This window comes from Cupressus sempervirens, chromosome 8 (assembly GCF_028749045.1).
Source record: "Cupressus sempervirens isolate cs-2001-9-10 chromosome 8, ASM2874904v1, whole genome shotgun sequence".
NCBI classification, from domain to species: domain Eukaryota; kingdom Viridiplantae; phylum Streptophyta; class Pinopsida; order Cupressales; family Cupressaceae; genus Cupressus; species Cupressus sempervirens.
Genome location: NC_143125.1, coordinates 539663028 through 539679290, shown reverse-complemented (window position 1 = coordinate 539679290; position 16263 = coordinate 539663028). Strand labels below are relative to the sequence as shown.

The following is a 16263-nucleotide window of genomic DNA, read 5'->3' as shown; positions in this document are numbered from 1 at the left end:
AGAACCCGAGAAATCTACCTCATTCCACCATTTCTCAATTAAAACTAATAAATATTAATCTTTTAGCCACATATTTTCAAATTTAAATGGGCATCTATTCAAGCCCCTATCCTGCATTATCTTTAACAACACTAGGTAATGGTTTGAGCCTGATATTGGCAATGTCTATTTCCAAGGTGGAGTTGAAATCAAACATGCTTCCACAAAGGATTATCTTTCAAGTTTTCTACTTATGTAACTAAAATCCTTTCAAGTATAATTCTATCATTTTTTTCAATTTTCATGATAATGGGTTACTAACCTAATTATTGAAATTTATGGTAGATCGAGAGATTTTTTGACACCCTCCCCATTTCTCAGAATTGTTGATAACGGCTTTGAAGTCACCTTCAATTATACATGTTTGATTAAGGATAAACCACAAATAGTGACTAATCTCAATCCAAATCCATTTCTTATCAATAATTTGTTTGGGACGATATACATTTGACAATAGAAATTTTATGCTACTTGTTTTCTGGCATCTCATCCAATTGTTATAAATTCTATCCAATCAAAGGGTAATAACCCTTAGGTCCCAAATAATAGCCAAGCCACCAGATGCACCATTAATGAGTTGTCAATTATTTTCCTAACTCCTTACTTATTTTTAAAGGTTGTTATTTCATTAGAATCTAGCTTAGTTTCTTGAATAAATAATAAGTGAGGTCGGAAATTAGTTATATAACCTTAACCTTCCTTGCATATGAGATGTCAATCAATTTAATTTGATCCACAACTTCACCATCTTTCCTTCTTAGTTCAAATAATGACTTCACCTCTTTTTTATGAATTTTGGCACAATCTAGGGTATCCAAATCTTCATCAAATTGATCAATGCCCATCATGTTTTCCTAATTAACAATGTTTATCAAATCTTTCATCAAATCATCTTTCATGTAGTTTTCTCCCTAAAATTCAAGAAGTGGTATTCACTTGAAATTGCTTTTGAAGGCTAGGTTCCTTTGCATCAATAAGTTTATAATTGAAAGTGTTTATAAGATCATTACAACATTGTTGGATGTCTATGTCACAATATTTGCAAGAGGCATATTCAATTGTCCCTTCCCTCCTCCCCTCCTCAAGATTAATTTATATATGTCCATCAACATCAGAGGGAAAGTTATCACTTTAAAAGTTCTCAAGAGAAGTACCAACTTAATTATCAATCTTTGCAGTCACCAAGCCCTCTTGACAACCCTCCATAGTACATCCCTAAATATATGATTACATGGAGAGAAATTCCCTTGATTGTTGGGGAAGTTGAAGCCACTACTATCATCCAACAAGTTATGGTTGCTCATCTCCTCCTCTTCACTAATTTCACCTTCTTCAAAATTGGGAACAATAATCTTGAGTTTTTTCCTTGGTTTTATTTTTAGGAAAACTAATGTTAATTTATGATATAGTGAATCCTCATACATTCTCATTGAATTGGTTGATTATGTTGTTTGATAGGTCCTTATTAGTTTTTGGGCAATCAAATACCTTGCTCATGCTTTTAGGGTTAGCAAAATTGAGCGTGATCATGCTATTAATGTTGTCCAAAAGCATTTCCAGCTAGATACAATAAATTGATTGATTGGTGATAAGTCTAATTGATTTGAATTTCTCTAACCCTAGTTCTAGGTTGACTAAGATCTTGGCAATCGAAGATAAACTAAAGTCTTCTTTGAGGCCTTCAAAGCCTCTTAATAAATCTTCAATCCTCATAAGCATATAACTACACAATAGTTCTATAGGGAGATTGGTGATCATTATCCATCTAAGCACTTGATTGAAATTCCTTGGATCAAAGGTCAACATCCACTCAAAAAAATTAAATGACAATCCTTAAAAAATACAGGGTTACCATGCAATCATATGTTCCTTAATTCTACATTTTTAGAATCAATTAATAAGAAGTCTTTCTCAAGGATAGATATACTTACTTGGCTTCTAAAGTAATCCCTCGACCATTATTCAATGCAACAGAGTTCCTACGACTGCACCATTTACAAAAAGGCCATTGTTTTTGTAGTAATCCTAAAGGCCTTCAATATATATGTTATTAAGGATTAGTGTCTCAATTCCTTTCGTAGTGGGGTGGAGGAGAATACCTCTAACAATTGGAGAACCCAATGGTTCTAAATTTTTTTGGAAGCATGTCGACTTGATTCATCCCCAATTGCCCAAAATTATTTTTTGTAATGGCTTTGCAACAACCCTCGAGCTTAAGGTTATCGTGTAGCCAAAGGAGACCTAGGGCTTGAGATTGCATTACCTCTCCCTAATGGGATTTTGTTGACCCCCAAGGCGAATTTAGGCAAGTTGTTTGAGATAGGAATCACCCAAATTTTCTTTTTCTCACCCTTAAAGATTGTCCTCCCTCTACATACTTCAACCAAACGCCAGCCTTCATCATCCTCCTTTCTTATTTTCTTGATTGGAGCTAGAGTTTGGTAGCCATAATCTCTCTTCCATTTCTTACATACAATCTTCTAAGATAAATTAGTGATGGGAGGAGGAAGTAGAGTCCTAAATCCAACATTCTTGTGACTTTTCAAGGATTTAGGGCAACTAGAGAGGGGATGTTCATCTCGTGAATATTTAGAAAGACTAATATATGCTAGCAAGGCAAAGGAATCCTCACATTAGAGAGGAGTATGATCAACACACTTCATTCTTCGTGTTGATTGTCGAGCTCATAGTTTTCAAGATCATCAAGTGCCTAGTCATCTTGGTAGACACTGGTATATTTGATCCTTTGGCAGATTGTCAAGCTTGCAGTTTTTAAGATCATCGAGCGCATAGCCATCTTGGTAAACACTAGTAAATTTGATCTTTCTGTAGAACTATATTACATTTTTTTGTCTACTTACTTTTCTATATTAGCATATTTCTAGTGTGTGTTTGATCCTTTGGCAAATTGTCAAGCTCGTAGTTTTCAAGATCATTAAGTGCATAGCCATCTCTGTAAACACTGGTATATTTGATCCTTTGGCAAAACTATATTACATTTTGTTGTCTACTTGCTTTTCTATATTAGCATATTTCGTGTGTGTGTGTGTGTGTGTGTGTGCACGTGCGTTTTTCTGTGTGTGTCTCTGTGTGTGTTCGTGTGTTCGTGAGAGTGTGTATGTTCTTGTGTATCTTTGTTTTCTTGTGAGTGCGTGTGTGTCTATGCCTCTATGTGTGTGTGTGTGTTTTCTTGTATTCGTGTTTCAAGTGTTTGTGTGTGTTCATGTGCATGTCCTCGTGTAAGTGTGTGTGTGTGTGTGCGCGCGCGCGTGTGCGCATGTGTGCATGCGTGTTTGTGTTTGTGTGTGTGTGCGCGTGCACGTGTGTGTCTCATTGTGTATGTGTCTCTATGTGTGTCTCTTTGTGTGTGCACATTTGGGTGTGTCTATGTAAGTGTGCATGTGTCTGAGTCTATGTCTGTTTGTGTATGAGTCGATGCGTGTGCACATCTATGTTCATCTTTGTATGTGTGTGCATCTATGCGCATGTGTATGTGCACTTGCAATTGTGTACGTGTGTGCCTATATATATAATATTGAAATCTTGGTTGCCTCTACAATGGTCTTCAAAATGAATTACTAGAATTTTGTCACTTTCTCCATGTTTGCATATTTCTAATGGATTAATAGGAGGATTGATATAACGAATTATAATGGAAAATGAAATTATTCAATATGGATAGTTTAATGCTTATTGGTTGGCTTAGATGGTCTCAATCTATCTAGTTATGGTATTTTGATGGCACCATTATAGGTATTCTAGTGTCTGTGCATGTGTGTGTGTTTTATTTATTTTTAAACTAATCAGTTGTTAATATAATTCAAAACATAGACTTTCTTTACCTCAATAATTTAAATCATTTACACAATCTCAAAACATGTTCACCATAAATAAATAATTATAAAATCAATGTAGTTTTAAAAATAAAAATGAAGCTTATTGATAAACAAAGTATTTCTCTTTTACCTTAGAACATAATGGTCTAAAAGAGGATGATGATAAAGTAGTAGATAACCAAATCTTAAGTAAAACAATAGCAGATAGAAAATAATGACACAGGAGATGATGAAGAAAGCAATTTGGAGGCAATGTTCTTGGGATGAAAAAGTTACAGTAGAAGTTAAGGGCAAGAAGTTTGACAGAAGATAAAAAGATGTGACAAATATGCCACCTTAAAGGATAAAGAAGACAAATCTGGATGCAAAAATGGTTTATTTTACAAAATATGGTATTCATATAGAATACAACAGACTAGGCAAGCTACAACTTCGCCGCTAAAAAATAAAATTTAGTGCATTTTTTACATAAATTTCAGTTGGGAAAGCTCCTATAATTAACTAGAACATTCTATACAACCAACAATTTCAAATTGAATGCAAAATTGCCGAATTTAAACTCAATTGAGGATGAATTCTTTCAAAAGCCTCACGTTGCACGTCTTCTTTTTGATCTTTTGCTTCTCTTGGGTGCAGGATTATTAGTGGTGCTATTAACACTAGCAGCATACACCTCTTCTAATGGTTCCTGCAACATGTATGTAGTATGTTAGTACAGAAGTTTAAGCCCAAAGTCATCTATTGATGACCCAAGGAAATAACTTGACAAGGTTTAAAAGACCATCGATGGCAATAAATTAAATAAAACTTTAATCTAAAATGATAACACCTATTAATAGATGAATTCAGAACTGAACTAGAATTTTGCTATTCCCAAACAAAAATCTATGGAAAATTAAGTGGGATATGCAACTGTGACATATTCTTTTCACAGAAAAGTTAGCACAAGCAAGGCTGTAGGTGCAGATCCTATGCGAGATTTGATAACATCGTGTACACAAACATGCACACCTCCATAGGAGGGTAAATCTATTAGTCCACTTGTCTATTAGTATATACCAAATTAATTAATATATCTATACTTAAGTGTAACCATAGTTGGCAAACTCGCTGATTAATCATCAAGTGCCAAGGTTTTGCCAACTTTTTCAGCCAGGCAAGATTTTAAGAGAATAACTCGCTGACAAAAAATGCATAGTTGTTTTTAAAACGCACCTAAAACTTGTCAAGTTTTTAAGCCATGCACAGTCCTGCATTAAAACACCAAAAACAGCACAGTTGGGTTTATTTTTTTGTTTGCAGCATTTTAATTTGGCAGTGACGGAGGAAAGGAGGCTTCCATGCCCTTGCTAGGTGATTGTAATCAATTAGAAGCGGATTTGAATCAATTTCAAGAAAAATCACATTCCCAGGTAGGTTTGCTAAGTTTGGTTATAGAGGAGGAGATCACTGATTTGGAGAGGCGGGGTGTGGAAGAGGAGGGGGTAGATTGGATTTCACACTAGATGACATTGAGCAGGATGAGTCAGATGAAGGCTCATTGCTGGTGTCAGGTGGAGCTACATCCCGAGTGGAGGACAAGCCATACACATCATCAGAGATATAGAGCAAGGAGGCACAGTCACATCCAATGGAGTCTACTAGGACTAGATGGACCTCTAGTTCTATCCCTCGCTTATTTTCTATTAGAGCTAGGAAGGGGAAAATGTAATTGTAAATTTGTATGATGTATTTACTTTTAGTTCTACAAAAGCTATTTACTATTTTGTTCCCATCCATCAGCATTCCTTATGAGAATGTAATTTTGTACCCACTTCGCATTCAAATGTATCTAGACTCAACTTGTTTCTTTTGTGTTCTCATTATTTAACTCATCGGATGCATCTTCTCACTGAATTTTGCAAAAAAGAAAAAAGCATTTCTAAATAGATTTAAGCTGTTTTTTTTATTCCCGAGTTTCTGGTCAAGTTTTTCCTGAAAACAGACCGAGTTTTTCTTGATTTTTCTTTTCGGGCCTTGGTGAGTTGTTTCCAAGTCCAAGTTTTTCAACTATGGGTCTAAGCACTGTTTTTATGAGTAAGGAATAGCTCGCTCCAAAACTTTGATGTGAATCCAAGGGACTCAAAATCAATGTCTAGAAGTGAATCAGGTAGAATTTAGTAATATGGTATTATAGTGGAGGAATATAAATGCACAAGAATCAGAATATCATGCTTCAGCAGATCGATTTCAAAGAATCTAGTATCATCCAAGCTGAGTTCACTGCTGAGTACCTTTGACTCACAAGTGTCCTTGCCTTACTTTCTATAATTGTAAATTTAAATCCTAGGTGATTCAACTTTCAATTGTGAGACAGACATATTTGAGACCTTATGGTTCTACTATTGTTGCCCTCTCAAGCTTCATTTGGTATTGATCTAATCTGTATACTAAGATTAGTTTCCTCCTTCAGTCTTTCAGCATTTACGTTCGTCAGCTTCGTCCTCTGCTCTCCCCTATGCAACTTCAACACTTGAATTTGTTAATTAATAGAGTTGTCATAGATTGCATGTACTGATCGCACAGATGGCACTAGCGTTCTCCCTATTTATCTCTGGCATCAATGCATGCATTGCTTCAGAATGCCAATTGGGCAGTTCAATGTGTGCACGCACCAATTATGAATTGAGACAGATTACTATAATTGTCATGGTTTGAAGATTTGTACTCTCTAACCCCTCCCAAGGTTGGAGAGAGAATATAAATTGAAGTCTCCTTTTTAATATGAGATTCAAGGGATATACTATTATCTGTCTAGGGTTCTCTAGCAACCTTTTTACATTGCCACAGATTTATATGGCCCTTCACCTTTGAGAGGTCATCCTTTTTTGCTTTTCCTTACATAAGAAGAGTTACCGAATTGATCACCCCCTTTCACATACTGAGGGGAACAATTCAATGAAACATAACATATCCTTACACACCACCATAATGATACCTCAACCCCCTCACATTCTAGATATTGTGGATTTGCTTCATTTCAGCATCAGGTGCCTCTTACACCCCCAGGCTCAACCAAAATCACAAGGTCAGCATACATTACAGTATTCTTCTCTACCACCAAACGTCCATCTCCTATTAGTGTTAGGATAGGTTCCTAAAAATACCCTAGATCCATCTTCAATTGTCTAGTCTAGAACCATAGCCTTAGACATGTCAAATGATGGATAATCTTAAATTCTGTATTTGTAATGAGCTCATTTTCTAGATTATATCAAATGTATTTTTAGTAATTTATTACACTGAGAAAAAAATGAAGGAACCAATCAAATCAAGCATTTGATTTTTCGAACTATTACATAGTATCAACTTCATAAATGTTGAATTTTGTGGATTGCATTCTCACAGGGATTACAAGGTCTTGAGTGTTGCATCCCAATTTTCGACCAAATTTAAAATGTTATAGCCATTGAGGTTCGCATGAAGTCAGCTGACAGTTAAATTTGTTATAATCCTGCGAAATGGTAAGATGGTTAGCTGTTATAATTTCATATGAAGATAACATGCTAGTTGATTATTTATTATGAATTCATGGAATTGAAAAGGCGCTTAGCCATTATGATCATTTATGATTAATAACTTGTTATAGTAATATGATTTAACTGCAGAGAATTTTCCTTGTAGGGAGCACGTCAAAGGGGTGGAAGCATTGTCCGGAAAGAATTGGGCACAGGAACTTGACCATCACTGGGCAAATGGGTATGAATCATGAATCACCATGGTTGAGGACCTAGCGACTGCATAACAGGATACACACATCAGCTATTAAATAAAAATTTACAATATTAATCATTTTAACTTAATTAATGCATACCTCAAATGGCTTTAGGTTGACTTTTCCACCACATCATTATAATACATATTTATATACATACACAAATATAAATTAAAAGTGACATCATAGTATTATTTTTATACAAGATTTTATCCATTTAATACGTACATTTAAATGCATGTACACAAAGATAAAATAAATCTTCTAAGATGAAACATGTATTTAGATATACATATTTAAAAGGTATGACCTTGGATAAACATTTAATATTGTACCATCTTAATAAAATATATTTACTAAAAGGGATAAAAAATTTATTGAATACCAAATAGGACAGAATAACAAAGGAAACAAAGAGCACTCAAGAGTTTTATCCTAGTCAACAAGTTGATCCAGCTTATGAGATAAATAGGGGAAAGCATCCTATGATCAACAATGTTCCAATCCAGCGCATGCTCAGAGGCCCATTTAGTCAAGCAATCAGCCACACCGATCCACTCCCGAGGGATATGCATGCAAGTAAATAAATATGTTTTAAATTATCCTTTTGATTTATAACCTTCAAGTTCTTTTCCATATTTATTCAATTCTTTACTTGAAACCAAAATGTACACTTGGCATATTATATCGGCATCCAATAAGGCAAGCCATTCTTTAAGAGTTATGGCTTCTTGAAAGCCGAGAGAAATTGAATGCCTTTACATATATTTGGAAGCTGAGAGAAGTCGGGGGTGTATTTTGCCTCCACACGATTTTACTCCTGCATTTTTTTTTCCATGATTTTACTTCTGCAATTTCTTTCCACAGTTTTACTCCTTGTTCTACACCCTTGTTGAAGGTGGAAATCAGACACATTCTGTTATTGCATACAGATTGCTCTTGTGAGGAAGTCGGCTATTAAACATCCAGCCAGGCTCACATTTCTGTATTATGTTTGACCAGGTTAAGTGGTCACTTCTTTCCTTAGTGATACATCTTCATTCTATTGTTCTGCATTATAAATTATAGTAGAAGGACGTACGTCCCCAAGAAGTATGCACTATAATCTTTCAATATTGAGTAAAGACAAATTGTCATGTTGAGTCCAAACATCTTTCTTTTATTGCTGTAAGTCAGAACCAAACTGTACTTTTGCAAGTCTTAAGATTGTTTCCTTAAGCCATAAAAGCTAAGATATACTGAATATGTAATTAATCATTCACTAGTTGAGGATCAGCAAATTGAGTTGGATTACTCTGAGATTTAAACACCTGGGACTCACCTAGCTGAATGGCCAAGGAAGAGGTGAGAGAGGAATCTACACTAGCATGAAAAACAGAATCAGATGTGACATAACAATTATTTATTATTTTAAAAAGAATCATTTGATAGCTCATGCATGTCCAATTCATTCTCTGTTGTCAAGTCGAGTGGTGTGATTAAAAACCAAGATGCTCAGTGGTTGACCAGGTATTCCATGTCTATTACGGGTAGGGAGGGCCTTTCTAGTTAGAGAAAGTATGGGGATAAGTTTGAAGTCCGTGGTTGGAAGGTTAAGCCCCTGACAATGTTTCCCCTCTCCACGAGATGTTAGGATATGCATCAGATAAAGATGAGTATTCAAACTTTTATTGGTAACAAGTATTTTTACTTTTATGATAATTATACAAGTAGAAGATAAGATGGATTAATTTATATCATTTTCAATTATTTCCTTTAGTGAAAGCAACCTTTCTCGTTAATGTAATTGGTAACCATTTAGATAAGTTGACCTTCCAACTGAATATGGAATATATCTATGGGATTGTTATTTTAGTCTTTCATTTATTATAATAATGATTATGAGCATATCTTCTAATCTTATGTTATTGCCATAGTTAGCAATAGCAAGAAAAGAAATGGAACAAAAGTATATGATGCCCAAATGATACAGTGATATCTGATGTCCTAAATGATAAAGTGGTATCTGATGTCCTAAATGATATAGTAGTATTTGACGCCCCAAATGATACAGTGGTATTTGATGCCCTAAATGATCCAATGGTAATGGATGCGCTAATTAGCATAGTGGTATGTGATGCCCTAAATGATCCAATGGTAATCGATGCCCTAATTGATTTAGTTGTACTTGATGCTGATCGTCATTTGATTTTGAGTGGTATTTGTGGACTAAACTGGGTGTTTGCAGAAGCAACCGTAGATTGATTTTGGTTCGAATTCCATGGTATGTAGATTTTAATTTCTATTGTAAATTTATTGATGGTGTTTTCAATCAATAGTTGTGAAATTTCGTTGAACTGATTGTAACTGTTAATTTCATTTCCACAAACATAATTGATATAACTATATTCCTATGAAAATGAAGTAATAACTATATTTCTTTGATATGTTAGTTGTTAGTTAAGACCCGGAAAAGTTGGTTGTTACATTGAAGCTATGGCCACACTATACAAGGACAACAATATCATATGTTCATTCACCACAGCCCTAGCCAAGGCCTTTCGAGGTATGCACTACATCAAGAGATTCCACCATACCAAATATCCAGGTTTACAATAAATAAATAGATTCAAGGGACTTGATCAAACAACATACCTTTTCAATTCTTAAATAACAATTCTATATTTATTAATCAAATTACTAATGTTGTTCTATTTAACAACTCCTTTACCCCATTTAATTATTCAAAGAAATATTAATCCTTATTAAATTTCGGTAAAAAGTTTAATAGCATTAGTTTAAGTCATAGTGACTAATTATGGTGTTGCTAGTTCTTGTCCTAAACCTTGCTAGAAATGTGTGACACACTAGTTTTCTATAATCTCACTCTTTGATCACAATTAGCTTCAATTTCAACGAGGAGCCCCTCCATTGCATGATTATTTTTACTTGTATTTGGATATCATCCTTTGGATTTTAGCCACTCTCCTTTACCTTCCCTTGCTTTGTTTTTCTTTGCTATAGCTCTATTTATTTAATTAATTTTATATACAAGCATTATTTTACCCTATTACTTTTCTATTGTATTTGATGTACTTTTGAGTTCCATTGACTTGCTTTAACCTCCATTTCTCTCTCTCCTTCCCTCTTAGCTCACAAAGAAAATAAAACATAAAAAACCCACTATCCTTAGCAAGATTGTAGTGAGGATCTTTCAGTGTTACCCCGGTGCGGGGGTGCGGCGTTGTGAGGGGATGTCGGGACGAGTTTCGAGTGCGGGAAAAAAAAAGCCTCAATTTGGGGACGGCGGAGGTGTGGCGGTGGGGGAGCGGGGTGGGGGGCGGGGGGAGTGGGGGGAGGGGGTTGCATAGTATATATATAATATATATGACTAAAAATGCTAATTATAAAATGATACTTCAACATATTATATAACATTAACATACCAAATATAGTTGAATACAATGAATAGAGAAAATTGAAATGTGATTCACAAACCATAAGTTCGAACTTGAAACTTGAAACTTCATAACCATTACTAATGACCATTTAACAAATTAACTTAGTTCAAGATGCAAGATTCAAAATTCATTGTTCAAATATGATTCTATGAATATCATATATCATAAAGATGCTCATGATGACAATGAGCCGAATAGCATGAAACAGTGAAATAATAATAATGTATCATAGCCATATCAAAGTGAGTACCCAGGAAGCGCCCCGCAAGCACGAGGGAAGCACCCCGCAAGCACCCTATGAGCACCCAAGCACCGCGCCCCCCCAGGTGCTTGACCGGTGCGGCGGGGGTGTGGCAGCAAAAAAACTCCCAGCAGGGTTACTCGAGTGCGTGACGCACCCGCACCAAGTGCTTACGCGCACCAGCTGTGCCGGGGTTTTGACTCGAGTGCGCACACCCGAGTTACACTGGGATCTTTTCAACGTATCATCACCAAATTACAAATTACTAACAAATCTCTCCCAAATCATCTTCACTACTTCCTAATAGTTCTCATCAAGGAAATTAGTCTTCATAATTTTCATTATCTTTTTTATAATATTTCAAAAAAATTACACTGTAGAGTACTATGGACAGTTAAGGTTTGAAAGTCACTTTCTATCAGATTTCTAAACTACCACAACAGAAAGAGTAACCACTATACAACCAGGATATATATACATATCTGGTAAATAACTAATTGATAACCCAAATATGCTGCCATTCAGGCTATAATACTATTACTTCATATGAGGATTTTTTAGGAGATGCCCACATTATCCCATCTTCCAAGTAACATAAAAAAACTTCCATGGATGGGCCCAAAGATTGATTATTTAGTCCTCATGCCATCAGATCTATCATAAAATCCTTGCAATTATCTTTAACCATGCAAAAGAAGGATCTTAGTCCAAAGCATAATGCTCTTAACTTAAGACCAAATAAAATCCTACAAGGGTAGGACAAAGAAAATAAAAATCCACAAGTTATAGCAACCAATCCTTCCATTATACTGAATGGTTTGCATTTTCTTGCTGCATTTTGTAGATCATTACTCACAGCCATTGGACTTCTCAAACAAAAAGATGGTTGGCAGATTTTTTGTCCATGCCCTGACAGGCCTACTCCATGCATTTGACGAGGACCTTTTAAAGAACAGTGACTGCTTAGATCAGCCAGTGATTTAGAAGTTGCGGTTCTTCCTCCATGAGTTGTAAATAGCACAGCATGCTTTCATTGTTCTCCTCCAAGGACTTTGGCGAGTTAATGAGACCACTCATATTAGCTTCAGGACTGATAATTTAAATCTCAATTTTACCCAGTGAATACCCACATTGGACTTTAAATTGTGTTTCTGCTACTAATTTTTTTCTGCATTCCCACCAAAGTGCTTCGGACTGTTAATTTTATCCCCCAAGTGAAAATGAAGCTTGGATTTTGTTTTTACTCAGATTTTACTTACCAAGCAGCAATCTCTCAAAAAATCGCTTAGAAATCAAATTGACCTCAATTCCAGTCTCGCAAAAGAAATTGTGTCACTTTGTAGTGCCTACGTCTACAAATTCAGCCCAATCCAACTCAAAACCTTTCAGGATTTCTTGACTAATCCCACTTCTAACACGCTTTTTACTCCTCTTCTTGTGCCTATGAAAATCTAATAATATCATAAAAGACATTCCAGTTGTTCTGAAGCCATAGCTCTTTAGCCAACTAGCTGGTCCGTCTAGCCTTTGGCCCTTCTTGAAATAAAGTGTTTCCGGAACCATATCCATGATGGCCTTCATGTACACCATTATCAGACCTACTGTCCTTTATGGTCCTGTGGTTTGTTGGCCTTCTTTAATGGAATCTGTTTGGGATTCAACTGAGCAGGTTTAGACCTCCTTTGCTGCATCATCAGGCAAAAGCAATATATTACACAAAATATTATCTGTGCAAAGCTTGAGGCCTGCCCATTCAAACTTGAGGGAATCTCTGATCTTATCTGGTTCTTGCACCACCTTTGGGGATTTGCTGATTCTGGTGAGGGGCACCTCAGGTACCCTTACCTTTCTTACTATCGTCTAAGTCTTTTATTGCTTCTGCCACTTCAGGTCATGCGCGTGGTTCATTCTCTGTCACCTCAACCCTTCTTGGGTCAAACAGGATCAAGATAGATCATTTGGAGGAAGGATTCCTGCTATTGCAGTTGGACAGAGGAGAGTATTCAGAATAACTTTGGCTAACACTATCCTCTGATTCAGAGGTAATCTCTTGATTAACTACTGTTACCTTTGATGGAATACTCTTTCCTTGTTTACAAGTAGCACTTTCCTTGGATGGAGGAGCATTCAGGTTCGGCTTCTTGGCTTGTGGTTCCTCATTCCTAATCCCGTTATCCCTTGAATGTCTAATTGGTGAGGCTTTTCAAACATTGTTTCTTGTTCACTTTGTTGCCTTTCACTTGATGCTTGGGGTTGTTCAGATGATGATTCTTCAACTTCCTCTAACTCCTTTATCTTCTCATATGTTAATGGGATTCCTCTCCTTACCAAGCCTGCTGTCATTCTGTCTAGCCACTATTGAGTGAAAAGAGTAACTAGGATCATCAAGGCTTCTAGGTTGATCTCCTTATCATCAAGTCAATACATAACTTCCAACTCCTGACTTGTAGTTGTTTCAAAACCACTCCTGGTGATGTTGTCATCCTCCTCCAATTGATGAGGGACATGGATTTGCTTCCATTTGTACTTTTGAATTGTATCCACTGTTAGCCTTGAGAACATCCTTTTCCTAATTTCCATATCATCATCTACACCTTGCCCAATAATCTTCTATGTGTGCAATGTGAAGGTACTTTTTTCCATATGCTCTATTGATTTTTTGTCAAGAACAAAGTTTTCAGTTGCTTTGTAACCCCCCAAACCATAGAATTTAAACTCTTTCTTTGCAGCCCCAGCTGCTCCTTGGGATGGAATTTTTTGCTTCCAAGATTAAATTGAATCCAACCCCTGGCTTGTATTTGCACTTTTGAATCTTGTAATAGGCAATTAGTTGTCTTGCTATGTTCATTATCACCAATTTGTTGGTAGGATACCTTGGGAGCTTCCTAGGACAAGTGCTCCCAATGCTCGAATATATGTGAATTTTGGACAGAGCTCTTCATAGGAGGTTATATTTTGGTGACCTCGGGAGAGAAGTCCATGGTAACACCATTCACATGCTATTCCTTCTAAATGGAGGATAGAAAATTGGAGTACATCCACTTCGATCATTGGGCTGAGGTTTAAAGGAGTGATAAACATTTGTAGCCAAGCATGAGTTGTAATCTTTCTTGATCCCTCAAAATTTGGAAGTATCACTTTATTTACTTTATGTTTCACATCCTTATTTGGATTTCTCCTTGCTTTCTTAGGTGTCTCATATCTTTGTGCTTCACAAAATTTCATAAATGTTATGAGTTTTCTAATTTCCAGCTCAAGACTTTCAAAGGCTCTAGTATACTTTAAGGTGCTATTTGTAGGCTGATCTATTCTTTTATCCTCTCTTGGTGTACCTTCCCCAAGTAGAAAAGAAGGTTTGGGTATCCTAGGTGTTGATGACCCATTATTATTCTTTGAATGACTAGAACTTGTTGTTGGTAAATTCTATATTGTAGCCCACAAGTATAATTGTATGTGAAAGGGCGTGTGATGGTTGAGTCACCCCTTCGGGAAAGTATATGTACACCGTCCGGAAGGGACTTTGGATCTTCATTGTAAAGAGCATAATCATATTGTAAGCATTGAAGTGCATATTGCGTATATGAATAAAGTATTTGTTTTGTGTTATATCTTGCTACACTACATGGAATTAAGTATCCTTTTACACTGTACGGTAAACATTTGGCGTCATTGCCAATCGAACCTGGAATGAAGAAAATGTTATAAAGATTAATGTCAAATCTTCTTAACAAGGATAGGAATAAGATAAAAGATAAGGATGAAATACGCACAGCACGGGAAGTTCTAATTTTAGCACAACAGGCAGAGTGTAGACAGAAGCTTCAGCAGATTACCAACGGACACTGATGGGGTGAAGGAGCACAGACAGAGGGAGTGCATTCACCTAGCAGACCGAGGAATTGCTAGAAGAGACTCGACGGCGATTGAATTTGGTGGAAGACACAAGGTAGGAGTTCCTTAACTTGTATATGCCGAGGGTATATAATCCGAACGGAAGCAAAGAAACTTGCACGACTCGAAGTGTCGAAGGAGCACAAGAATGGAGTGAACACTTCGTTCCCGATACACCCGACGAACGGATACAGGCAAAGAATCAAACAACTTCGCTTGAGGAAGATCTTTTCTCACCAGGTAACGCAATTGTTGGAAGGACGCTTGTTCGAAGCAGTGCGGTTGTGTAGAACAACGCGAGTGCTCAAAACAACGCGAGTACTCAAAACAGCGTGGGTACACAACAAGTACCATAGAATCAGAAGAAAGTAACGATGACAGGACCAAAGGAGAAATTGCCGAAGTTTAACAGCGACGGGACGGCAGATCCGATTAGACACTACAAGACATGTGAAACAATATGGACAGCTAATGGTCTAACGGACGAGAATGATTAGGTCTGGCAATTTCCAGCAACCCTACGGGGTGTAGCAATTAATTGGTTTCCAAATGCTAATCTTCAGAAATTAACTACATGGGTAGACGTTAGGAAGGAGTCAAAGCAGAATTTCGATTGCTAAGAGATGATAACGAAATTGTAGTAGAAATATACAGTACAAAGCAGGGAAAGAATGAAACGATTTGCGCCTATGCAAGAAGGCTAAAAGAATTGGTGGGGAAGATGGAGAGCCTACCAACTGACAGATTAAAGAAACGATGGTTTGTTAAAGGGCTACGACTAGCTCTGAAGAAGAAAATGAAGATTGTGCCTCCAACATCGTACGTAGATGCATATATAGCCCTGGAGAGTGAGTAAAAAACAAGCAAAAAGAAGCACAAATCATCGAACTCAGACGATTCATCGTCCGAAAGTAGCAGTAACAATGAAGAATCAAGTAAGAAAGTTTGAACATTGCAAAAGGATATGCTATGGATGATGAAGGAATTTAAAAATCTGAAAAGAATGCTGACTCAATGAAGAGGGAATTGTGGTGTACAAACTGTAAGGAGGAGGGCAACACA

The 16263-nt window shown here is 36.5% G+C and overlaps 1 protein-coding gene across 4 annotated transcripts in view; it reads right to left on the bottom strand.

The window, feature by feature from the left end:
• Window positions 1-4234: 4234 nt before the first annotated feature.
• Window positions 4235-16263, bottom strand: part of LOC149543575 (inner membrane protein PPF-1, chloroplastic-like) — a 223081-nt gene continuing 211052 nt past the window's right edge. For all 4 annotated transcript variants that reach the window (XM_089798350.1, XM_089798351.1, XM_089798352.1 and 1 more), the window contains one exon: window positions 4235-4563. In XM_089798350.1, coding sequence (XP_089654476.1) covers window positions 4465-4563 — 99 coding nt within the window. In that variant the 3' untranslated portion in view covers window positions 4235-4464. The remainder of the gene's footprint in view (window positions 4564-16263) is intronic.